The sequence below is a fragment of the Ctenopharyngodon idella genome, chromosome 19 (assembly GCF_019924925.1).
Source record: "Ctenopharyngodon idella isolate HZGC_01 chromosome 19, HZGC01, whole genome shotgun sequence".
Taxonomy (NCBI): Eukaryota; Metazoa; Chordata; class Actinopteri; order Cypriniformes; family Xenocyprididae; genus Ctenopharyngodon; species Ctenopharyngodon idella.
Window position 1 is genome coordinate 28419123 of NC_067238.1, and position 27001 is coordinate 28446123.

Here is a 27001-nt window from a genome sequence, read left to right on the forward strand (position 1 = left end):
TATACTGCAAAAAATGGCACAAATGACTCTTATGAGCCAGATCTTTTAATAAATTGTTTGAAAAGACTCACAAACGTTCCGGTTTTAATTGGTCATTCACTGAACTGTCAAATTGGGCTTCGTAAGATTTCAATTTAATTTTTCAATTTTTTTTTTTTATATAAAGAAGTCTCATGCTCACCAAGGCTGCATTTTTTTAATTAAAAAATACAGTAAAAACTAATATTGTGAAATATTATGATCATTAAAAAGAACTGTTTTCCATTTTAATATGTTTTAAGTTATAATTCATTCCTGTGATCAAAGCTGAATTTTCAGCATCATTACTCCAGTCTTCAGTGTCACTTGATCCTTCAGAAATCCTTCTAATATCAGAAGAAAATTTCTGAAGAAATTTCTCATTATTATCAATGTTGAAAACAGATAATTTTGTGGAAACCCTGACTCGGGATTCTTTGATGAATAGAAATTGAATCATTAATAGAGCAAGTCTTATTTAGAAAATAACAAAAAAAGAATGAATGTAAATTAGTTTAAAGGATAGATTTGACATGGAAGGGGAGATCTCTGAAATTAATTTGTCCTTTACTGCTCAAAAGTATTCAATGATACGTTAGTCTTAATTTGAGGTTTATGAACATGATTTATTAGCCTTTTTCTTCGGTAGCTCTTCCACATGTGACGAGAAGTGCTGTTTTAATCGTTGCTGTGGACTTAAATTACACTTTTAGGTCACTTCTGGCTATTTATCTCTGAGTTTGTGTGTGATGGTTCTTGAAAACATTGTGTCTTGAGTCATGCTTGGTTTCAGACGAAACTTTGCATGTCCCTGCACTGAATGTCCCTGTGTCTGTTTCGTACTTGAATGTCAGTCTGAGCTGGTTTCTGTGTGTACCGCAACTGTTCAAGAGAAGTCCCCTTCTGTGATCCGACACTGTGTTTAAGCTGTGTATATCTGCAGTGAATGTGTATCGGTGAGACTGTCTCTGGCCCTCAGGGTGACAGCAGTGTTTTGGAAGCTCAGCCAGGTGTATGTATGTCCAAATGGCACGTAGGCGGGGCTTTGACTAGGTGCTCTCATTTCCCTGGCAAATACTGTCACCAGTTCCCTTTTCTTGTCACACAGCTTCTGGAGATAATATAGCAGAAATGGAATGTGTCAGAGTCACCATGGTTCTGCTGATATGCTTCTTATTTCTCATCGTTGCTGGTAAGATGATTTTTATTGCTTTTTGAATGACTATGGCAGCAGTGATGTCACACCAAAACTTTCAGTAAAAAGTGTGAAAAAGCCAAAAGTTTGAGGTTGAGCCATTAAGAGAAAGCCAATACTTTGGGACATTGTCTAATTAAATACATTTTTAGAGAAATTCACAGTGAAATAAATGTTTATTATTTTAATTGGAATGTCATTCAAAGTTGTGTTCATATACTCAAAGAAGAAGATGGGTGGATACCTTTTATTATTACTATTATTTATTATGAATATATTCCCACTGTGACTGTCAGTATACATGTTGTGTTATATTGAAATTCCATTTAGTTAGATAGTTTTCAATCATACACTATATAAATATATATGTGTGTGTATATATATATATATGAATTTGTAATTTATTTAATTAATTTGTTTTAATTTTTATTAAAAAATTAAATAAAATCACTTAATTATTCACAATATATATTTTTACAGACTGTATATGTACTATTTTATATACTATTTTAAGTAAAGTAAATAAAGACACAAATATATATATAGATATGTAGATATATATATGTTCATTTGTTTGTCATTTATTTGATTTAATTTTCTATTAAAAATTAAATAATTTTCACAATATATTTTTACAGATTGTATATTTACCATTTTTATATACTATTTTAAATAAAGTAAATAAAGATACAAATATTATATATATATATATATATATATATATGAATTTGTCTTTGTAATTTTTTTTTATTAAAAATTCAATCAAATAAGTTAATTATTCACAATATAACAATATATTTTTACAGATTGTATATTTACTATTTTTATATACTATTTTAAATATAGTAAATAAAGATACAAATATGTTATTTTTATATTTATATTTAAATATATATGACTCATATTTTTGTGGCAGATGCTTCCTACATTTTGCTTTTTGTGTCACATGATACACACAAACATTCAAGGCTTAGTGAATTACTCACAGTCAGGCTTTTGTTCATTTTCCAGTCCACACATTTGTATGTGCATTTTGGTAATGTCTGTAGTGGATGATCATGGGGTGTGAATAGTCCAGTGTTTGTTTGTTTTGGGACGCATAAGCAGTTGGTCGTTTGCTTGTTGGTGTGAATAGCTCAATACCTAACGTCTATTGTTGTGGTGGTGGTCTAAGTGCACTGTTGCTATCCCCACAATAATCCTTACCTTGTTTAGAGACAGTAAGACCAGAACAGGCCAAGCACACTTATTAGCGATGGCGTAAACGCATGCACACTTTTCACTTCCACTGAACCTGCCCTCTGTTTTTTATGCGTGCAATAGGGGTGTCTTTATTTATTATTTAGCACACAACACGAGCCACTCAGTCATCTATTGTAATGCACAACATTGGCTGTCAGCAGGCCGATAAAGCGAGTAGGGGGTGGAGATGGCAGTGTCCGGGTAATTAAGGGGCCTGAGAGCGATAGAGAGGGAGGAGTATGAGACTGTTTACCTGCTTGCTGTCTACCTGCCTGCTGCCACACGGCCTTGCCTAGCAACATAATGCAGATTAACAGCTGTCAGTTAAAGCAGGGCCTCTGAAGCCTACGATCACTATGTCCATGCAAAAGAAATCTTATCCTTAAGTAAATGAAATAGGTCAGTTTAGAGTTCAGAAGAGTGCAGTACGTTATCTTTACAGCATTATCGGAGCATTACTTTTGCGATCAGTGATACGGAGGTCTCTATGACTTCATGTAACGCATGATAGCTCTTCCTCACTGCCTGAGTGTTTGCTCACGGACCAGTTCAGACAAATTAGACAGGACTTGATGTTTGATCACTATCATTCTGAGAAGCTGGTCAATATTTACTCGTGCAGGTATAGGATCGAGCGGCGAGGGCAAAGGCAGTGAGGATTAAAGTGCAGATCTGTGTGTATGAACTAATTAATGATGGGAAAATCCAGTGTAATGCAGGAATTGCAGATTATGTGAGGGCAGGTTCTGCAAATTTCCAAGTGAACCAAAGGAGGAAAACTGCTCAGATTAGCAACGGATTTCGATTGATGTTTTATTCAGCAGTGTTACTGTTAATGAGAAACATTGCCGGTTTTTATGCCGCACCGTTCTGCCCGAGTGACCGAAAGTTTAATATTGAGTATTTGAGGTCTAAGATGGTGTATGTTGTACATATAGATGGTCTTTTCTGCTTTGTGGAAAGTTCTGTGTGTAGTTCCTTGTGGAAAAAGTAGTGTGCTTAATTATTTTGATTGCGCATTTGTAGTGTACTTCAAATAATAAAAATAGACTATTTTTAAAAACCTGTGCATATAATATAATATTAATGAAATAAAATGCCACTTAAGTGTACACTTTCACAACTGTGTTTCTTAACACACTTAAGCAAAATTAAAAGTTTTACTTTAAAGTACATTTTAAACCATTGTTTTAATAATCTTTTTCTGTGCTTTTATTTCAAAGACAATAGAAGTACCTTTAAAATGACATTTAACGATGTACTTAAGTTCTACTTACAATACATTTCAATTTAATGCATGCAAACCAAAAGCATTACATTCAGTTTGCACTTAAAGGATAAGTTCACTTCTGAATTAAAATTTCCTGATAATTTACTCACCCCCATGTCATCCAAGAGGTTTTTGAGGAAAACATTTCAGGATTTTTCTCTATATAGTGGACTTCAACTGCTACCAACGGGTTGAAGTCCGCAGTTTCAGTGCAGCTTCAAAGGGCTCTACACGATTCCAGGGGAAAAAGGGGCTTATCTAGCGAAACAATTGGTAATTTTCTAAAAAAAAATATATATTAAAAATTATATACTTTTTAACCACAAATGCTCATCTTGCACTGCTCTACAATTATGTAATCATGTTGGAAAGGTCACACGTGATGTAGGCGGAAGTACCGCGGTAGGGCGAAAAACTTCAACTCCTTTTCTCCTCCAACTTCAAAATAGTCCAACATCGTTGTTTTACTTTTTTTGTAAAGGCCGTTTGACTTAGACTTTGCACGTTCACTTTGTAAACACTTGCTTGGTACTTCCACCAATACATCACGTGTGACCTTTCCAACATAATTACGTAATGTGTGGCGCATCACAAAGCTAGTGCAAGACAAGCATTTGTGGTTAAAAAGTATATCATTTTTATTTTTTTTTAGAAAATGGCCGATCGTTTCGCTAGATAAGACCCTTATTCCTTGTCTGGGATCATGTAGAGCTCTTTGAAGCTGCACTGAAACTGACATTTGGACCTTCAACCCGTTGAACCCCAGTGAAGTCCACTATATGGAGAAAAATCCTGGAATCTTTTCCTCAAAAACCCTAATTTCTTTTCAACTGAAGAAAGAAAGACATGAAAATCTTGCATGACATGAGGGTGAGTAAATTATCAGGAAATTTGAATTCTGAAGTGAAACTAATCCTTTAAGAATATTCTTTTAAAGTATATCATTTTAAGTACTCTTTTAGAAGTATGCTAAAGTGTATATTTTTTCCACAAGTGGTGTGATTTACTTTTGTTAAAATCTCCCTTTTTACTCACAAAAATGGTACCACTTAAACAAAATATCTGATTTTCTTTTTCAAGTTCATCACAAGAGACAATAGAGCTGTTTTTAGTCCTAAAACCTAGAAGAGAAATGCAAGATGTTAAGTTGCTACATAAAAGCATGTGGACATACATTCAAACTTTACATTTTACATTAAATAGCATTTTACACTCTCTTTTGAACAGGAACAGACTCTGAATACATTTCACTGCGGTCCACACAGCATGGGAAAATTGGCGACTCTATGCTGCTCAGAGTAGAGACTCATTTTGATGTTCAGGATGTAACGTTCCAGGGGACCTGGTGTAAAACTAAGCCTATTTACACTCATTTGGTCACTTTCACCGAGACCAGAGACATCCCAAATCTGCGCCTAAAGAACAATCCAATGCTTATTTTGCCTAATGGTTCACTATATTTTGAGCATCTGGAAGAGGACACACAGGGGGAATACGAGCTGCAGCTCAACATCATCTTCCCAGGAAGCTCCGATATAGTGAATGTCACTAAAACAGTGACAATCACAGTCAGCGGTAAGAGTGTTTGAGTGTTTTTGGGGTTCTCATATACAAATACAAGTCTGCTTCCTATGGAAGCCCATTTCTGCCATATAATTAAAAAAAAAAAATGCTCTGGTAAGTTATAATTATGGCATAAAAAAAGTTGAAGTTATGACATGGTCATAATTATGAGAAGACAAGTTGAATTTATGACTTTAAAAATTATGACATACTAAATAAAAAAAATATTACTTCAAAAGTCAAAACTATGATAAATTGAAATTGACTTAAAAGTAGAAAATATGACACTATTATTGAGCTGGTTTGACTTATTATGACTTAATATTATGATTTAAAAAGTCGAAACTGACACACTGAATCCAAATTATGGCTTTAAAAGTCTGTATTATGATTTTGAATTATGACTTAGTCAAAATTATGACATACTAAATTGAAATTATGACTTAAAAATTCAGAATTATGACTCAAAAAAGTAGAAATTATGGCATACTAAATCAAAATTATGACTAAGTCAAAATTGACACTAAATCGACTTAAAGTCAGAATTATGACTTTAAAAGTCACAATTATGACACTAAATCTAAATTATGAGATTAAAAAGAAAAATTATGACTTAAGTCATATTTATTAGATAAAAAGTCCAAATTAAAACATACAATTGATGTTTTATTTTATTTTTTCTCTGAGATGGAAACGGGCTGCCATATACATGTATTTCAGAGAATCTCTTTTCTTGTAAGCACTCAATTCAATGTCTTTTCTGCTTCCAGTGCCTGTGTCCATCCCCATAATTAGTAAGACCCCTGACTCAGAAATCGTGGAAGACAGGGACAATGTGACGCTGACTTGCTCTGTTGAACATGGGACAAATGTTCAGTTCAAATGGCTAAAGAACAACATGTTGATTGGTCCAAGTGACCGGCATACATTCTCACAAGATAATAGAACGCTTTTTATAAACCCTGTCAAGAAAGAAGACATCGGTCAATACATTTGTGAGGCCCAAAACTACATTAGCAAAATCCAAAGCAAACAGGCTGATCTCAGTGTGTTCTGTGAGTATCTGTCATTCTTTTCTGACTTCAAGCTCATTTATCATCTGTTATCATTCTGTGTGTAAATCATTGCATCGTTATTGCACACTGTCCGGCAGGTTCCTCCTGCAGCCTGAGAATTAACTGCTGTTTGCATTGTAACTCAGACGTTAAACACGATCTGTCCTGACATGTCATTTATATTAAAGCAAAGGTAGATGAAAGTGGGTCAAGCTATTAAAGGTGCAAAGCGTAATTTTTTCCTCCATAAAACGTTTTACCTCTAATGAAATCAAAAGTATTTTTTGAAAAATATGTTTAAAGTCACATACACTCACATAAGATGAAGACTCAATTCATAGCCTAATAAAAGCTGATTTATTTTACATCGAGAGGGTCCCCTCATGGGGGCTGCCATTTTGAAATCACATGATTAGCTGATAAATTACTCAGCTTTTCTCCTTAACCCTCCTGTTGCTGTAAAATATCACTTACAGAATAAAAAAATAGAATTATTTATAGTAATTAACTCTTTCCTCGCCATTGACGGAATTTTTTGACTGTCCGTGTTTTCATTGTTATACAGTAGGGTGCACTATTACACATTTTCTGAAAGAGAACAGAATCTCCAGATCAAAACACAGGCAAAAAAGGAGAAACAAGCGATAAAAGCATTGCGTATGCACGTTGTAGTCTTTGAAAAAAACAACAACACAGTTTCTGTTGTTTTTTAACCTTCTGGTGGTGTTGGGTCATTTTTGACCAAAAAATTTATGTTTTGTTTTTTTAGAATTATAAAAAAACAAGTATAAAACTTGGTAAAGGTTTTGGCACTTGCTGTGTAAACACACACACAAAATCATGGACATGATTAAAAAAAGTTAAATGATCCTGAAAAAAAAATAGTCACACTTGTATTGTTCACAGTCAAAAACGACCGCATTGGAAATTAATGGAAGAGGAATTTCATCTAGTGGAAACATTTGGTACTGCACCCAAACAAATTCTTACTGAAAGCTCATTTTTTGAGATATCAACCTCAAATTTGGAGCACAGCTTGTTTAGATTTATGGCTTTGATTTTCTCACAGTTTTAGAGTAAAACATGTTTTGGAAAATATGTATTTCAAGTAAAAATTGAAATTGTATTTTTGTGCATTTTTCATAACAATAAATATAAAATTAAAAAAAAAAAAAAAAACTTTTTCACGTTACTTTAAAAAAAAAAAAAAAAAAAACTTTTTTTCACTTCAGCAATAATCTCCCAAACTTAAGTCTGTGCTCCAAAGCATTCAAGATTTATGACAGTTTATGTTGGAAATTTCATTTTCAGGTACAGGCTCAAAAAGTGAATAAATGGATTATAACTACTGCATAAATATATTTCAGTGCCATAAAATGCCCTAAAAATACCAAATATTAAATAAAAAACATTATCAAACTAAAATGTAGTACAATCATTTCATTGAAATAATAATAAATAAAATTTTTGACCAACATTTGAACAGCACCAGAGGTTTAAAAGCAGAGGCTCTGTTCTTTCTTTTGATATATTGCATGTTCATATATTCAAACAATAAAATATTCTGGGGGCCATGCAATTTTTGTGAAAATTATCAAAAATGTTGGTGTTGGCTGGCAACCTTTTAAAAAAAAAAAAAAAAAAACGGTGGTGGGAAAGAGTTAATAGAAGAACTAGGACTTTAGTAGAAATAAAACAAAGTAATAGAAAATTGCAATGAAGTTATGAAATGAAAAAAAATGAATGTTGTAAAACAAACCAATAATAATGTTCTTTGCAACTTTACCAAATTTTTCAGACGGGCCTTATAACCTGGCAGTAAATTCTGACCAAGGTCTGAAAATTGGAGGCGTGTTCACAGTGAACCCAGGTGACCTGGTCTTTTTTGAGTGTATTGCGGACTCGAACCCTCCCAACACCTGCGTCTGGATCTCTACAACAAAGAACGGCACAGAGGTTCTCAAGACTGGACCACGGTTTGAAGTGAAGCCTTATGAGTTACCCCAGGGTAAAGAGTTCTTGTGTAGAGCATTCAACAGTGTGACGAAGAAGCATGACGAGACCAAGTTCACACTGGTGGTGGCCAGTCTCGGCACAGGTTCGTTTACTGTCACCTACCGTTTTGGATCTGTACATTAGTTCATGTTCTGTTGATCTGTCTCTACTGTGTTTGTGTTGGAGTCCCAAAAACTCCTATTGATGTGCATGTAAAAATAATGACAGTAATTTCAAAATTAACCTTCTTAAAATTCTTCTGACCTGATCAAACCAAAGTAGACAGACATTATTGAACTTTTTATGCATTTTGAACACATTACGAAAATTGCCACTGGCTTTGGTGTTTTCAGTTAATCAGTCCTGTTTGTTGTTCCTTTGTTCCATCCATTGTCACACTGCATGGTCGTGGCAAGCTGTCTTTTTTTCTCCAGTTGCTAAGTAAATCTGTCCCACCTGTGATTAAGTCTTGCTGTTCCACTGGAAAGTAAATAGGGGCCAGCACCTGTTCTTATTGTTTACATCGTTACAGGCCGTGAATTTTGTTTCAGTGTGGATGTTGTATAAAAATAATGAAAACATGCAATGCAAGTTCCTGGTTGTTTAAAGATGAAGATCATACACTAGAAATTATTTACTTCAAAAGATAAAATGTAACGCTGATATATTGATTTGTTTCCAGGAAAAGCAAAATACATCCAGGAAGGGAGTGTGCTGTCTCCATTGACTTTTATTACAGTCTTCTCAGCCATCATCATAGTGTGTATGATGTTTGTGCTCCTAAGGAAGAGCTGCCATCCAAAAAGAAGTATGAGATCATTCTGCTTTTTAATGATATTCAGGCATCACCTTAATAATGTGTCATTTGAACAAAGTGAATTATTCATTAAATCACTCTAGGGCTGGGACAATACATCGATTCTCGATTTGCGATCGAATCTGGAGCAATTCTGATATTTTCCGATGTATCGTGATTCTCTCTCGAATCGATTCTGAACTTAGTTTTTAACAGCAGATGGCACTGTGCGCTTTACAAACACCCATACTCTGTTTGCTTCCAGTTCCTTTACATACACCACTTAAACCTAAAATAATCAATCATAAAGTTCGAAAAGGTTGAAGCGAATTACAAGGGTGTTCGCAGTGTGTTGTGTTTACATTAATCTCGCATCATAAAAGCATTATGAGTGCAAGTATATTTAACTTACATGACTCATCCGAGCGCACGATCGCTGTCCAGTGCTCCTCTTCGTGAGCATTTGAGTGTGCGGTTAAAAACTAGCCTAGAGCGCCATCTGCTGCTCAGAATCGACTCGAGAGAGAAAATATCAGAATCGATCCAGAATCATTGTAACGAGATGTATTGTTCCAGCCCTACTGATGGTTAATATTTGTTTAAAGTCCCCAAGAAATTTAAGATTTGTAGCTTTTAGTCCATGTGTGTTTGCCATTTATATGCTAGTGCACTCCTAAATGTTGTCAAAATTCACTTTTTGGCAGAAATATATACATGTAAAAAAAAGTCATTACCTTATGAGAATACAGATGAAAAATATTGATGACTCATCCTGTACTACACAGATTTTTGTCCAATCAAAAGCCCTGTTTACATCTGGTATTAAAGGAATAGTTCACCCAAAAATGAAAATTTTGTCATCATTTAGTCACCCTTGTGTTGTTTTACACCTGTATGAGTTTCTTTCTTCTGTTGAACGCAAAAGAAGATATTTTAAGGAATATTGGTAACCAGACAGTTTATGGTACACATTGACTTCAATAGTATTTTTTTTTTCCTACTATGGAAGGCAATGTGTACATCAACTGTGTGGTTACCCACATTCTTTTGTGTTCAACTGAAGAAAGAAACTCATACAGATTTGGAGCCACTTGAGGGTAAGTAATTACAAAATATTCATTTTTGGGTGAACTATCCCTTTAAGATTTGTTTTGGTTGATCTGATCATGCTAAATATCAGATCAGGGGTCTAAAATGTTTTGAGCCTGTCCACTTTTGACCACTTCCAGAGGTAGTCGAAAACGCATTCGTGTGTTCGCCTACTCTCCACCTACTGACCTAACACATAAACGTAATGGGAAGCGCGCTAGCCAGACGGGATTTAAACTTTGTCAGCTGAAGACCCAAATTTGGTTTTGATTTTGAAGACGAAAAATGTACCAAGCACAATGTTCTCTCACCATTCCTAATTTCTAACACACACTCACCGTGTTCGGCGTGGTCTTGCGGCTGTCAGAGCAGAAATAAAAGCTGATGCTCTCCATATGTTTTCCATCGTCTCCGGTTGTGTTCATATTTAAATTGCGCACGCTTATTTTGTCCATTAGATTGAAAGATCTGAAAAAAAAAAACATACATTTACCCACCCATAGACCCTCGCCTCGAAGAAATCAGGACTGAAGTGGTTGAAAGTGGACAAAAAGAGACTTAAAGAGACTTAGATTAAAACACCAGGTGTAAACAGGAATGTGTCTCCTTTGTTTACTTCTGATCCAATCAACGAAAACACATCTAAATATCAGGTGTAAACAGGACATAAATATCTTCAGAATGAAAATGTTCCTCCACCTAATGCCACATCAAACAACTGACACGTAGCAAATAATGACTGCGATGTAACTAAAGACTACTGGCTTACAAATATGCAAATGATCTAATTTAAAAATATAGAAATATGTCAACACAGGACAGAAAAAAGGTGTCAACTGATTTCAAGTGGTCTTTAATCATTAATTTAGTGTTTGTCAGGCTTTATTCAAATCAGCCACATTTACTGAGACACAGAAATAATTTTTAATTGATTTTCATTTTTCTACAGTGATAAAGACTATCTACAGGCGGTAAGAAAATAATTCTAATTTATACAAACATCTGATAAATATGACACATTTATTCATTTCTGTGACATCATTGATGGATTGATCCTGTCCTCCAGGCCTATGACAGAGCAGAGAGGACTGCACCGCTCCGGTACGTTTACTGCATGCCACGGACTATAATATACCGGTGTTGTTAAGCAGTGATGTGTACACTGCCTCATTGTACAAACAAACTCCCCAACCCCATTAACATTACAACTATAATCATATCTGCTTAGTTTCTGTCAGCATACACTTTAAACGTATTTTCCACCTTCCTGGTTTGGCTTTACTTGGCCACGTACACAGTCACTCCCTTTGAAAATAAATAGGATATTACCAACTACTTACTGTCTAAGATGAACTGTGCTAGTGAACTAAAATAGTGGATAAAATGATTCGAATGCTGTCTAATTATTAGCAAGGAAACAAATAGCTTTTAGTATATTGCATAATACGGATCTTACTTAGCTTCGTATTATATATATACACACACACACACACACACACTGATCAGGCATAACATTATGAGCACTGACAGGTGAAGGGAATAACACTGATTATCTCTTTATCACTGCACCTGTTAGTCAGTCCCTCCAGGATTTCGCGATTCTGCGATCGCTGAATTTATCGCAAAATCAAGTAATCGGAGGATCTTGCATCTGTGGACACTGTTTGATCTGATATGATATCTGATATTTGATCTGATATCTGTGGTTTAACAGAGAATTCTGCGACGAATTTAACCTAAATGCTTCTCACAAGATTTCACAGCGATGTTATTCTGTGGTGAATTCAAGCGGTTTCTTCCCAGTGCACGTGTAATCTAGAAACCATGAGAAACAGTGTGACACTAACAGAAATAACTTGTGGCAGAAATGGTCAAATGTTTTCGAGTACTTTTAAGTGCTTCACACAACTTTTCCCAGCACTTCAAAGCTTTAAATATTGCCCAGTTTGAATGTTATTTTTTAATGTGATGTCCAAAACATGATTTGTTCATACTTCATAGTTTGTCCCCATTTGTAAACCTAAAGGTTTCACGATGTAGGAGAGCAATCACTTATTTAGAAATAAAAATTACCACTGTAGTAGATGCTGCAGAGGAGCACTTATTGGCTTATTAGCCATTTCCACACCCTAGTATATATTTTTAATATTTATTAATAATAAAAAAAAAGTTAATATTATCTGCATCTCAACTCAAGCTCAGTGTTTTTCTGTCAGTCCTCACAGCACTGCAAAATCAGGGGCTAGTGCCACCTTAGAAAGGGTTAGTTCACCCAAAAATGAAAATTCTGTCATTAATTACTCACCCTCATGTCGTTCCACACCTGTAAGACCTTCATTCATCTTCAGAACACAAATTAAGATATTTTTGATAAAATCCGATGGCTCAGTGAGGCGTCCATTGACAGCAAGTTAATTAACACTTTCAGATGCCCATAAAGCTACTGAAGACATATTTAAAACAGTTCATGTGACTACAGTGGTTCAACCTTAATGTTATGAAGCGACAAGAATACTTTTCGTGTGCCAAAAAAACAAAATAACGACTTTATTCAACAATATCTAGTGATGGGTGATTTCAAAACACTGCTTCATGAAGCTTCGCAGCTTTATGAATCTTCTGTTTCGAATCAGTGGTTCGGAGCGAGTATCAAACTGCCAAAGTCATGTGATTTCAGTGAATGAGGCTTCGTTACGTCATAAGTGTTTTGAAACGTTTCGAAATTTCAATGTTTCACCACTGGGGGCGATGATCTCTGTGAAACCATGAAAACATGCTGTAAATATTGCTGCAAATTTTGAGAAAAGCTGCCGCAAATTCAGTCATTTTAGGCCGCAAAAATCAGAAAAAAATCCTGTGAAATCCTGGAAGGACTGGTTAGCGGGTGGGATATATTAGGCAGCAAGTGAACATTTTGTCCTCAAAGTTGTGTTAGAAGCAGAAAAAATGGGCAAGAATAAGGATTTGAGCGAGGGTCAAATTGTGATGGCTAGACGACTGGGTCAGAGCATTTCCAAAACTGCAGCTCTTGTGGGGTGTTCCCGGTCTGCAGTGGTCAGTATCTATTAAAAGCAGTCCAAGGAAGGAACAGTGGTGAACCAGTGACAGGGTCACAGGCGGCCAAGGCTCATTGATGCACGTGGGGAGTGAAGGCTGGCCCGTGTGGTCCGATCCAACAGATGAACTACTGTAGCTCAAATTGCTCAAGAAGTTAATGCTGGTTCTGATAGAAAGGTGTCAGAATATACAGTGCATCGCAGTTTGTTGTGTATGGGGCTGCATAACCGCAGACTAGTCAGGGTGCCCATGTATATATACATACACTAATCTGAATAATATTTGCAGGTCATGAAGATGCAGCTGAAGACTTTGGCATCTATGAATTTGTCTCTGTACCTGGGAAAATGGATTCAACACAGGTAAAAAAAAAAAAATAAATACTTTGCTATTTTGCATGAGCAGTTTTGCCCTAGAACAGTTTATTATTTCTTCCCTCTGTTTTCCAGGCATCCTGCAGGTCTTTGGCACGGCTCGATTCAGTCAGAGATTTGCATACCACCATCTATGATGTCATCAGACATGTGCCTGAAACTCCAACACTGAGTCTATTGAAATGAGAGAGGTGGAGAGTAACGTGTGTTCAGATGTAAAGATGAAAAGCATTTTACTATTTTTTTCCTTGCCATTTTTTTTTTCTCAGTCACACATTTAAACACTTCTTTTGCTTTACAGTTAATCATTTTTATACTTCCTTTTTATACTTCCAAAAGTCTGAAAATCATACATTTATAAACTTGTGCTGGGCACTGAAGTTTTTGTTGTCTTAAAAAATATATATAAGAAAGAGAACTATGAGATTTTATTCTGTAGCGACATGCTTAATGAAAAACTAAGAGTATTTATATATAAATACAGTCGCTATCTAACGTTGTTGTTTTTTGAATGTAAATATGATGTATGCATTTTGTACGTTTGAAACTATTTTTTTGCACACTGCAGTGTATTCTGTGATATTGCTCATTACATTTAAAGATGCCACATTTCATGTTTTCGAATGTAAAACAGACATCTTCTGTATGATTTGTTCTCTATGTGTTGCACCTGTTCACATTTTAAACACAGATGGATGCTTTGTAATTTGAAAATAAAAGTTTTTAGAAATATTTTTTGCATTCTTTCCCTTTTTAATTAAGTATAAGATATAATCAGTGTTGGGGGTAATGCCTTACAAATAACGCTAACTATGTAATCAGATTACTTTTTCCAAGTATCTAGTAAAGTAATGCATTACTTTTAAATTTACAAGAAAATATATTATAAGAAGTTATTTTGTTCTACCAATGCAATATTGTAATGCATTACTCTTAAAAGTAACTTTCTGCAACACTGTAATTATTTCTTTTAAAAAATAAAGCCAAATTATTATTTTATTTTATTTTTTTTAATTATTTTAGCTCTTTTTTTTTTTTTGCTTATTTGTATTTTGGTAAGTATGGCAGTGAGTCTTCCTGTGCACATATTAAGCTGATAAATTACATTAAGCATTGAATGGTATTCTACCCAGAGAGATTGTCTGGTACAAAAGCATAATACCTGAACAAACAGGCAGTGTTTCATAAAAGGAAGATTTATAATATGACTGCATGTTTATTTTCTTTGTTCGCGGGAAGAGCAGTAGTATTATATCAACAGCTCGGCAGCCTGGGGGAGGTGCCACTCCCTCATTTGACTGGGAAATCATCAGTGATATCAGTGGCGCTGTATTGACGGAAAACACTTGCTCTCTTATGTGTGCTCATATCAGCATGAAACGCCAGTTAGAGGGCCTCGTCTCAAACACCCACGCTAGAATATTTATGTCAGGTAGCACATATATTTGCTGTAAACTTTTCTCTGAGTCGTAAGACGTAAACACCCAAAACAAATGAGGTATTGTTGCTTTTCCAAGAATCCTTGATTCATTTTATGTGTCTGTTTGTACTCAAGTGCAACTGACTTCGTCATTCCTATATCTCTCAAAAAATACTATATGCAAAATATGGAAATTTCTAATAATGATTTCTACAGAGCATTATACAAATATAAGCCTAACTGCTTTCTCTGAGGCATTCCAGCTTTTTAATTCGCCTTAAATGTAAAATTGATTAAACAAATAAGCATGAGAACCTAGTTTTGTCTGCAGAAAGTGCTGACAATAACATCACAATAATAGTATACTAAAAAATGAAAGCCCATTTTCAATAGGCTACACAAGAAAAAATACATAATCGTGACATAATTGGAACATAAAAAGCTGAAATTGTGAGATGCTAAGTCATAATTGAAATGAAAGTCATAATTATGCCATAAAAGTAGTAATTATGATAAAAAAAATTATTAAAAAATCTAAATTAGGCTGTCATAATTATTACTATTTACAGTGGGTAGGGAAAGTATTCAGACCCCCTTAAATTTTTCACTCTTTGTTATATTGCAGCCATTTGCTAAAATCATTTAAGTTCATTTTTTTTTTCCTCATTAATGTACACACAGCACCCCATATTGACAGAAAAACACAGAATTGTTGACATTTTTGCAGATTTATTAAAAAAGAAAAACTGAAATATCACATGGTCCTAAGTATTCAGACCCTTTGCTGTGACACTCATATATTTAACTCAGGTGCTGTCCATTTCTTCTGATCATCTTGAGATGGTTCTACATCTTCATTTGAGTCCAGCTGTGTTTGATTATACTGATTGGACTTGATTAGGAAAGCCACACACCTGTCTATATAAGACCTTACAGCTCACAGTGCATGTCAGAGCAAATGAGAATCATGAGGTCAAAGGAACTGCCTGAAGAGCTCAGAGACAGAATTGTGGCAAGGCACAGATCTGGCCAAGGTTACAAAAAAAATTCTGCTGCACTTAAGGTTCCTAAGAGCACAATGGCCTCCATAATCCTTAAATGGAAGACGTTTGGGACGACCAGAACCCTTCCTAGAGCTGGCCGTCCGACCAAACTGAGCTATCGGGGGAGAAGAGCCTTGGTGAGAGAGGTAAAGAAGAACCCAAAGATCACTGTGGCTGAGCTCCAGAGATGCAGTCAGGAGATGGGAGAAAGTTGTAGAAAGTCAACCATCACTACAGCCCTCCACCAGTCGGGGCTTTATGGCAGAGTGGCCCGAGTGGCCCGAGTGGCCCGACCCCGCATGGAGTTTGCTAAAAAACACCTGAAGGTCTCCAAGATGGTGAGAAATAAGATTCTCTGGTCTGATGAGACCAAGATAGAACTTTTTGGCCTTAATTCTAAGCGGTATGTGTGGAGAAAGCCAGGCACTGCTCATCACCTGTCCAATACAGTCCCAACAGTGAAGCATGGTGGTGGCAGCATCATGCTGTGGGGGTGTTTTTCAGCTGCAGGGACAGGACGACTGGTTGCAATCGAGGGAAAGATGAATGCGGCCAAGTACAGGGATATCCTGGACAAAAACCTTCTCCAGAGTGCTCAGGACCTCAGACTGGGCCGAAGGTTTACCTTCCAACAAGACAATGACCCTAAGCACACAGCTAAAATAACGAGGGAGTGGCTTCACAACAACTCCGTGACTGTTCTTGAATGGCCCAGCCAGAGCCCTGACTTAAACCCAATTGAGCATCTCTGGAGAGACCTAAAAATGGCTGTCCACCAACGTTTACCATCCAACCTGACAGAACTGGAGAGGATCTGCAAAGAGGAATGGCAGAGGATCCCCAAAACTTGTTGCATCTTTCCCAAAAAGACTCATGGCTGTATTAGATCAAAAGGGTGCTTCTACTAAATACTGAGCAAAGGGTCTGAATACTTAGGACCATGTGATATTTCAGTTTTTCTTTTTTAATAAATCTGCAAAAATGTCAACAATTCTGTGTTTTTCTGTCAATATGGGGTGCTGTGTGTACATTAATGAGGAAAAAAAATGAACTTAAATGATTTTAGCAAATGGCTGCAATATAACAAAGAGTAAAAAATTTAAGGGGGTCTGAATACTTTCCGTACCCACTGTATGTCATAATTTTGACTTTTTATGTCATAATTATGACATTTTATGTAAAAATTGTGATTTACCAAAGCATTAAAAAAAGTTTCGTAAATGAGCTTCCATATTCAGCTATTTCTGCAATATAGGCTAATGAAATTTTTAAGGATGCTATTCTGAGGAACTACATATCCCATGCTGCACTGGCCACCTGTCACGTGAGCCCAACTGTGAAACATGGCAACTGTCTAGCACTGCAGGAACTGAATCGCCGTTTGACAGAAAAAGACCATAGGATACATTGGGTTTTACTGCTTAGTGTCTTCAACTATACGATGCAGAAAATCAAGTCTCTGATGTCCCGTCAGGTGGGTTATTTCTCATCTTACATCAGTCTGCTTCTTGATTTCATTGACGAATCCGGAAGCCTTTTAATAAGCTAGCCTGCTAGCTAAAATAAAAATAAACAGAAAAACAGCTCATGTACAGCTTATAGATCTGCACATTTCCTCATAGTGTCATAACGCATTCAATCAGTGCATTTGGAATCATAAACGAAAATAACTGAATGATTAATATAAAAAAGTAATGAGCTCTTGGCCAGTAGATTGAGATGCTGCTAAGATGTACTTTATTGAGTTTAAATGAATCAAATCAAACTACCTGTCATAAATGGACGTTTAGACTGTAAACGTATGTGTCGTTAAACATTATTTTGTCTTTGTGCAGTTTGGTCCCAGCATTGTCAGGTGGATTATTGCTCTTTTTTGTTGTTGTTATTGCTAATGAGGATGATCATATTAGGTGTCTGCAGCATCTAAACCCCCCATAAATCGATGCCTAATATTTATAGTTTACTTATTTATTTTCTTTGCCAGGGTCTGAAAAGTCCTCAGGAGAGTGTGGTTGACATAAGCCCTGTGGAGAGCTTCAGGAGCCCCAGCCAGGTCAGTTGTTGTTCTCAAATCTAACCTATCTGCATTAGTCCTCACATTTGTAAACAGATTTTTGTTCTGTCAAGAAAAAAAAATCACAGCAGCCTGTCTCAGCATTCACTGAAGAAGCTTGTCAAATGAGTGCTGAAAAATGTCTTTACCAACTAGATGAACCAATCCTCCTTGTATATTAAAGTCTATGTCTGGATGACAATGCTCTTTTTTCAAGATCATATCTGATAACTTGAGTGAATTCTGTCCTGTGCGCTGCAGGCCGCTTCATAGCCTAGTGTTTTTCTTGTACTCAGACGGCTGTGAGTGGAAAATATGCACAGAATAACCTGAGTTTTATCCTCCTGGGTATTAATCATAGTGTGATTAAAAAAAGACCATTTAAGTAATTGTACCTTATGAATGATGACCTTTGTAAAGTGACATTTGATCTATAAAACAGACAACCAGACATACCTTTTTATTGACATGTAACTACCATGTTTCTGAAATATTTACGAATAAGGGAGAGTAGCGGCACGATTCTGGATAAATTGAGAATCATGATTTTTTTTTTTGTTTAAAATGGAGATCACAGCAAAATAACATGTAATTTACTACAGGTTCTGACAAAAATGTTTATTACTGCAGTCTATTTAAAAAATATTTAATTTTAATTCATTTTTAAAAAAAAAAAATCAGGCTGAATGAATGATTCAATGACTCACTCGTAAACACTTGTTTCATTGCTGGATGAATCAGTGTTTTTGAATGAATCTCTTGAATGAATGACTCAATGACAAATACTTTTTTTTTTTAACTTGTCACTTGTCGCCACCTAATGGTGTAACAATGTAATTGATACAATCTTTATTTGAAGTGCCAAGTTACTTTCAAAAGGTGATTTACTCTATTTTGATCGCTACTGTAGACATCAGTGTTTATATCCTAGCTATAAACTTTTATCTGCGATCATTTGAATTATTGTAAGACAGAAATAATGATACTGTTTGTGAAGCTGTTTCATACCTAAATATGACAACTGCTCTCTCTGGCTCAGTGGCAGCACCAACGCAGATGTGAATGTTCACTGTGATTGTACTTGTCAAAGGTTTATTGGACACAGCCGAATAATTGTCATTTAGGAATAAGATGGGTGTTTGAATCGAGATTGCAATCTTTTAACCATTAATCATGCAGCTTTAGAGAGCATAAAAAAGTTAATTAGACTGAGCTTTAGTGCACTGAGTTGTATTATGACCTTCATTCATTGAGATAATGTAAATTGGTCATGGTCCAGTGCACTGGTTTTAACACTACCTCACAGGTCCATTAAATGATCTGGACCGCTCTGCGATCTGCCCCTTTCAGATGTTCTGGCTGTGGGTTTCTTTTTCTTAGGTGATTTTTAGCACTCTCGACCACAGCTCATAGTTTTTGCTGACACTTTTTACTTTTATATTAATCCCTGGTTATTGACTACATAATCCATATCAAACAGACTCATTCCCACCAGCACAGAAAGTTTGTTCTTATTCTGTATCTTTTTATGTTATTTTACATGTACTTCAGAAAAGGATTTTCAGAACCATCTGGCCTGGATCCCTGGTGGGCTTTGTTTCAGCACTTTTGAAATGTTTCTGAAACAACTGAGGCAGTGAGAATGTGTTTGATCATTGAAACAAATGGTCTGTCCATAGCTTAGAGGAAAGTGATGGATTAGCCCTCTAAAATAGCCTTCTGTGCCATTGATGAGGATTGTGTGTGGTGGAAAAAACAGACTTTGAAAGTTGGTCTTGAAAGTGGAAGTTCTAGGGCAGCATGCTGCTTTTTAACAGTTTGTTTTAATGAGGAAACAAGATATTTCCATCTTATTATTTTTATACAGTTCAGGACCCAACAAAGAAGGATTTTCTTCAGTATTTTTTTATTTATTTCGTTAGTTAGTTAGTTAGTTAGTAGACCATATCTGTTTGATTTGTTCTAGTCTGTTAAAACAATAGACTGTTTAAAAAAAAAAAAAAAGAAAAAAGACGGACAACGTGTCTGCACTTCCTTCCACTATAAAAATGAAGCCAAAATATCCTAGAAATAACTGCTGACATATTGCGCTGACGACGCCATTTCAAGTCAAAGTCTGCAAACTTATTGGAAAAATGAACACTTTAACATATGTCAACGTGATAATAACTACCTAAAATGACAGAAGCCATCTTCGGAAAACAATTATTTGAAGCATAATTAAATTTTTTAGTTTGCCTCGCATCCCATGCGATTACGTGGAGAGGGCGGAGTTTATGACCTATACTGCAGCCAGCCACCAGGGGGCGATCAAAATGCTTTGGCTTCACCAAAGCCACTGGAAGGCAAGCCTGCTACCTTTAGCCAAAAAAGCGTAATGGCTAACGCTAACAGGCGGTACAGGCGGTACGCAGGGAGGAGTTTTGAACGGCGACACGATTAAGCTGAGAGGTGCCGCACGTGATTAAGTTAGCCGTTACGCTTTGTCCAATGGTAAGAGATACAGACCCTCTTATCTCCCTATAATAATATGATCGCTGGCTTCACTTTCCAGAACGTGTGCTAACCAAGCGGCAACCTCCCCCAGTTTGTCTTGAAGCCAATACGGAAGTGACTTAAACTGCGATTCATCGACTGGCCGCTAGGGACAGGCTCTAAAAGAGAGCAGAATCTCACTGAGTCCAATGTTAAAATGACCAACTTTACAGCAGAAAAAAAACATGTTAACAGCCTGGATCAAATTGTGGTTTTGGTCCATACAGCTAATTTTGCCCTTCATGACAGCTCTGAGGGGGGTGAATTTTTTTTTTTATAATTCATCCGTTTAAATTATATTAAGCCTTAAAGTTCTGCACAATTAAGGGTGTGGTCACTTGAGTGACAGGTAGATTGCGGCTGCTGTCTGTGAGCCGTCACCTCAGCTAATTCCAGCCACTGAACTGCTTGGATATTATAACTAAAACTGCTGCATTTTGAAAAATTATACTTTGGACGCGGGCTCATTTGTTTGTGAGATATATATACAATCATATACAGTTTTACAACATAAACGCTGCTCAGGTTGCATTATTTCTTGAAGAACGATGGTGGAGAGCAGATCAATCAGAAGAAATGTGATGCAAACAATGGATAATATATCAATATTTCATGGATTTAACGCTTTTGTGGACAAAAAGTACTGTTTTTTGTTTTTCAATGGACACTCATGGATGTCATGGACACTACGTCCATAATTTTTTTTACAGTCTATGGTGCTAACTAATGCAAACAAATGAGACCATAAAGTGTTACCGTCACTTTTATATTGTGATTTTAAACCATGTGTTGTTTTGTGATTCCTAAAAATGTGTCTGGCTAACTGGGCCTATATCTTATTTTTTTTCGACAAAAGGCCATCTTGTATTCTCATTTAGCTTTTGGTGAGTGTTCATTTTGGGGCTTGTGTGCCTGACAAATGCTCTGTCATTTCCCCTGTATGACTTTGTGGTTTACACTGAAGTACTTTTGCAATTTTTACTTGTGCCAACATAACAAGATGAATATTAAATATAGTAAAATGTGCTTTGGGATGTCTTGCGTGACCAGAACCATTGAAATGACCCATTTCTCTTGCGCAATCTCCAGTGTCCTCTAGATGGCACTGTAATCACATAAGACATCAAGCAGTCTTGAATGCCTCTTGATGAATTGCTGTGAAAATTAATGGACATTTATGCAGTTTATTTACGTCATTAGTCTAATGTCGTCATCACCTTCAACAAATTATGAAGAATAAATTGTAATATGTGAAATAATAATTCATAAGATGATTCATTCTCAAGCGTGGGTGTGCTTTTACAGGTTAAAACCCACATACAAATTCATAATCAGCAACTTTCTTTCCCTTTCTTTCCCCCCCATATCCTGCATATTGCAGCCTAAAAGAATTTATCATTATATTTAACAGAGTCTTATATTTGTAAAGCTGTCACAAATAAAACTGGAGCAGGTAAGGAGTGTTCTGACAAATTAGTCGGATTCGCTCACATCTCACAGCAGCTGTACGTCTCTTCCCTCTCATCTCGGTCCACGTGAACGAATGCTTATTGTTATTTTTAATACGCCTCTAAATCACACTCTCACCTGCGTTTGATCAGCGTCATTCAATAACTCATCCTAAGCTTTGATTGCTGTCACACTTTTATGTGCAAATAGACTCGCGTTCGTCTCCGTCTGTGTGCAGGGAATAAAAGGACGAGAGGTGTTAATTTTGGTAAACATTGTCAGTCTACATGGGATGGAAACATAATTGAACAAAGGCTTGGCGACCATTTTAATTAGTGTGGCAGAGGTTTTGTTTTATATTTCAAGTGACCGTTTGGATGGAAACTGATTGATGTTTTCAGTCTCATCCGATCGGATCGTGGACTTCATTCCCACCTAATTTGTCCCTTTACTTTTTTTGAGCTGAGTAAAGGGACACCTCACTTTTCGTTCCATTGACTTATGTTCTTACGCAAGCTCATATGAAGAAGTTTCGCATTTCACTGAGTTCCAATCCAAAGTTTGGTGAACTCTGACCTGCAAATTCGTAACACATGAAATAGAAGATCGACAAACAACAAACACAAAACTTTTGTTCTTCGTATTTTAAATGCAGTGCTGTTTCTTCTGGCTAATAAACAATGAATGGAATAATAATAATAATAAGAAGAAGAAAGTTTAATAAAAAGCACAAACTTAAACTACAGTGTTGCAAGAAATTGGAGTAGTTTTCACCTTTTGGTTGTATTATTATTTATGCTGATTTTATGTTTTAAAAAAAAGACCCCACAGACTGAATTAAAATATAAATTAATAGTAATGAGAATGATAAATGTATGTGAAATATAATAGAGAGCTGCTCTTGCATATCTTTGGTTTTTAGTAAAGAAAAACACAGTTCGGTTTTATAGAAAGACCCATTTAAAAAAAGTTAGACCTACGTCTGTGAAACCATATTTTTAGAACCAATTATGGTCTTTCACCTTTAGCCTTTCAGGATGTTATGCAGCTTTTAATAGTTTTTAGTAAATCAATGAATCAGATTTGCCCCAGAAACATGACGTTTTCTAAGATTTAGCCCCTCACATGCACTGTTCTTCACCCCCCCCCGGGAATGATCTCTCCCACAGATTGGATGTTTTCCTGATTTTTTTTTTTTTTTTTTTTCCCCAGGATACGTATTCACATGCCCCAGTCAAACACACACTAAGAATATATAAATGTATTTCCTTGGGGGAAAAAGGCTGTTCTTTTCTACTAAAACACAAACATTACAGCACTTTCTTAAACACCTGTAGTACTGAAACAAATGGTTTGTTAGTATTCTATACTAAACTGTATAGTAGCTTAAAGATGTACACAGTTTAGGTTAGTTCACCCAAAAATGAAAATTACCCCATGATTTACTCACCCTCAAGCCATCGTATATGACTTTCTTCTTTCAGACGTACACAATCAGAGTTATATTAAATAATGTCTTGGCTCTTTCAAGCTTGATAATGGCAGTAAATAGATGAGATTTGAAGCCCAAAAAGGGGCATCCATCCGTCATAAAAGATAACCTCACAGCTCTGTGGGGTTAATAAAGGCCTTCTGAAGTGAAGCAATGCATTTGTGTAAGAAAAATATCCATATTTAAAACTTTAAAAACTAAAATATCTAGCTTCCGGCAGACGGCCATACGCATCGATTTATGGCGAAAGAGTGAACTCTGACCCGACGCTTGATGTATTGATGAACACGGAAGCGCAGAGGAGAGAGCAAAACAAAAAAACAGTCAGGAATTAGATGTCTAAAACAAGAATTTTTAAACGGAAATGTCGGAGGATTTTGATATAAGAGAAGGCGAGAGGCGTCAAAGCTTACGCTACTCCCACGTCGCGTCAGGGATTACTCTTTTTGGCGCAAGTTGACGTCTATGAATGTCTGCCGGAAGCTAGTTATTTTAGCTTTTAAAGTTTTAAATATGGATATTTTTCTTACACAAGTAACCCTCCCGAAGCCGTGTGGATATCTTTTATGATGGATGGTTGCACTTTTTTGGGCTCCAAAATATCATCCTCTATGCACTGCCATTATAAAGCTTGAAAGAGCTAGGACATTGTTTAATATATCTCTGTGTTTGTCTGAAAGAAGATAGTCATATGGGTGAGGAAATCATAGGGTAATTTTCATTTTTAGGTGAACTATACCTTTTAAGAGCCAAAAAAAAATAAAAAAAATAATGCTAAACGAGACAGACTTTGCTGTAGATGTGTCCTAAATTTCTTTTTACTCATTGTGTTACTCAAAAAATAAATAATTATTGTATTAACTACAACAGCTGTTACTAATATTTTAGTTATTTTAATTTAGTTTTTTTTATTGATGGAGTAGCTATTTGAATTTCAACTTATTTTTAGTCTATTTAATTAACTTTAATAAAATTTGACCCACAGTAAAATGGAGGGTCCATTTTTATTAGGTCAGTGGAAGGTTATGTTAAAATATACAATTCAGGGCAAGGTAAACCATCTGGGTGTAGGACAAGTCCAAAATAAAAAAAATGATAACCCAATTCACTATTTAACACTATTAAAATGAGGAAAAAGTGATTAAGAGGATAAAATGCAAGTGTTTAAACTTGCTATTATGATATATCCTTTTAAATTCAACCAATATCTTTAAATAGGAATAAAAATTTCTTAAAAATTACTGTAAAGGACAGAAAAGTTCCCCTAATTAAATGATCCTCTGCTGAAAGTTAATTTTGTTAACCTACAGATGACCTAATAGACTTAGACTAAAAGTTGCAAAAGTCCAGTTTTGATTTCAAGGTGTCTTTTAAGCCCTAATGGTAACCAGTGAGCCCAAGGATTTTGTCTTTTGTTCTTGCTGTGCGTGTACCAGTGGAGAGTGACTCATACTGCCCCACCCCCTGCGGATGCTGATGCCGTCCCTCAGTGAGTTCACCCACGCTCCCTCACAGCGCTGCCTACATCAGCGTGCACCGCGTACACTCTGCATCGTGTGTCTTTGAGGAGATTAAAGGCTTTCAGGCCAAATCATTCCTCAGCTTCTGTCTCAATGACATCAAATTGCAGTCTTTATAGGAAGATCCTTCATATATTACCAAAGTGTCCAACTCTGGGTTCTTTCAGTAGTTTCAAACATGAATAAGTGGTTTATTGATGTGGATCGCTTTCTGTGAATTTGGCTGACGGCTGTAATTAAAGGGTTTTTAAACGTTGCCTCAGCATCTGCTCTTGTAAGTCAGTATGGCTCAGTAAGTTTATCTCAGTCCTGGTCGCAGAGCTGTTTTAACCACATTGCATCACGTCTTGTGAATCATGCGTAATGAGTCTCTCAGCATCTCTCTTCAAAGAAAAGAGGACGACTTTGTTTCTTCAAGCTGTTTTGAGTGAAATTGATGTTCCTGTGCTGATCCTCATTAAGGTTCATGAAGGGTGTTCCTCAGGGATCGGTGCTAAGATCACTTAATCTTTGCACTCAGCTTGGCTATAAGTCAGACGTGAGAAATAATCAATGTTCAGACCCCGTTTTTAGGTGCAAGGCAAGCCTCCCCACGATGGTGTCCCAGAAGCAGTGAGATTTCCCTGCCAATACTCATTCTCATTTCTCTTTCTCTCCACACAGGAAGAGCTGAGGGAACTGAGGGAGCAGCCCACCGATCCACTGGCAGAACAGGAAATCATTGACAGCATAGAGGAAGTGTACTTCTCCAGTGACTCCTTTGACATGGTGCAATTCGAGCTTGAGGTGTGTATATGAGAGAAAGTCATAATGTTTTCATGTCTACATACCACTTACGGAATCTGTAAGATGTTTGCATTTTTAAAATATAGAGGTAGCATGAAGAGAATTTTAATATATATATATATATATATATGTATATATATATATGTATATGTACAGTATCTCACAGAAGTGAGTACACCCCTCACATTTTTGTAAATATTTTATTATATCTTTTCATGTGACAGCACTGAAGAAATGACACTTTGCTACAATGTAAAGTAGTGAGTGTACAGCTTGTATAACAGTGTAAATTTGCTGTCCCCTCAAAATAACTCAACACACAGTCATTAATGTCTAAACCGCTGGCCACAAAAGTGAGTACACCCCTAAGTGAAAATGTCCATATATATATATATATATACATACATACATACATACATACATATGCACACAAAACACATATATGCTGGGAAACCAAAGATTTTATAGGGCCTGGAGGATTTTTTTTGAGAACATTGAACATTGGATAGCTTTTCCTGTATCCATAATGTTTTGTATTGCATATGCTTTTTCAAATCAAAATAATTTAAAGGGTTAGTTCACCTGAAAATGAAAATTCTGTCATTAATTACTCACCCTCATGTCGTTTCAATGTCCAGAAAGCTACTAAAAACATATTTAACAGTTCATGTGACTATAGTGGTTCAACCTTAATATTATAAAGCGAATAGAATACTTTTTGTGTGCCAAAAATAACAAAATAGTGACTTTATTCAACAATATCTAGTGATGGCCGATTTCAAAACTTTGCTTCATGAAGCTTCAAAGCTTAACAAATCATTTGTTTTTCGAATCAGTGGTTCGGAGCGCATATCAAACTGCCAGAGCGCATATCACGTGAACTATTGAAGTTTCAAAACACTTATGACGTAACGAAGCCTCGTTTACTGAAATCATGGTATTTTGGCCCTCTGAACCAATGATTCGTTAAGCTTCGAAGCTTCATGAAGCTTCAGCAGTGTTTTGAAATCGTCCATTACTAGATATTGTTGAATAAAGTCGCTATTTTG

General features: G+C 36.0%; 2 protein-coding genes across 10 annotated transcripts in view; both read left to right on the forward strand.

Moving 5' to 3' along the window:
- The first annotated feature begins 31 nt into the window (after nt 1–31).
- On the forward strand, nt 32–14384 carry hepacam2 (HEPACAM family member 2). Its single transcript, XM_051872213.1, has 9 exons — nt 32–1210; nt 4953–5300; nt 6059–6343; nt 8142–8441; nt 9021–9146; nt 11173–11194; nt 11290–11324; nt 13569–13642; nt 13730–14384. The coding sequence occupies exons 1-9, from the start codon at nt 1150–1152 to the stop codon at nt 13838–13840; spliced, it is 1362 nt and encodes a 453-aa protein (XP_051728173.1). The 5' UTR covers nt 32–1149; the 3' UTR covers nt 13841–14384.
- Nucleotides 14385–17420: 3036 nt separating this feature from the next.
- The window catches only part of vps50 (VPS50 EARP/GARPII complex subunit), a 135959-nt gene continuing 126378 nt past the window's right edge, over nt 17421–27001 (forward strand). For all 9 annotated transcript variants that reach the window (XM_051872198.1, XM_051872200.1, XM_051872199.1 and 6 more), the window contains exons 1-3: nt 17421–17591; nt 18102–18170; nt 25830–25952. In XM_051872198.1, coding sequence (XP_051728158.1) covers nt 17559–17591; nt 18102–18170; nt 25830–25952 — 225 coding nt within the window. In that variant the 5' untranslated portion in view covers nt 17421–17558. The remainder of the gene's footprint in view (nt 17592–18101; nt 18171–25829; nt 25953–27001) is intronic.

Bases quoted from the DNA above. Each gene is read 5' to 3' on its own strand.
- hepacam2 (XM_051872213.1), top strand. From the start codon at position 1,150: ATGGAATGTGTCAGAGTCACCATGGTTCTGCTGATATGCTTCTTATTT. The intron at 5,301-6,058 runs GTAAGAGTGTTT...TTCTGCTTCCAG, and splicing joins AGTGACAATCACAGTCAGCG to TGCCTGTGTCCATCCCCATA. The intron at 11,195-11,289 runs GTAAGAAAATAA...CCTGTCCTCCAG, and splicing joins ATAAAGACTATCTACAGGCG to GCCTATGACAGAGCAGAGAG.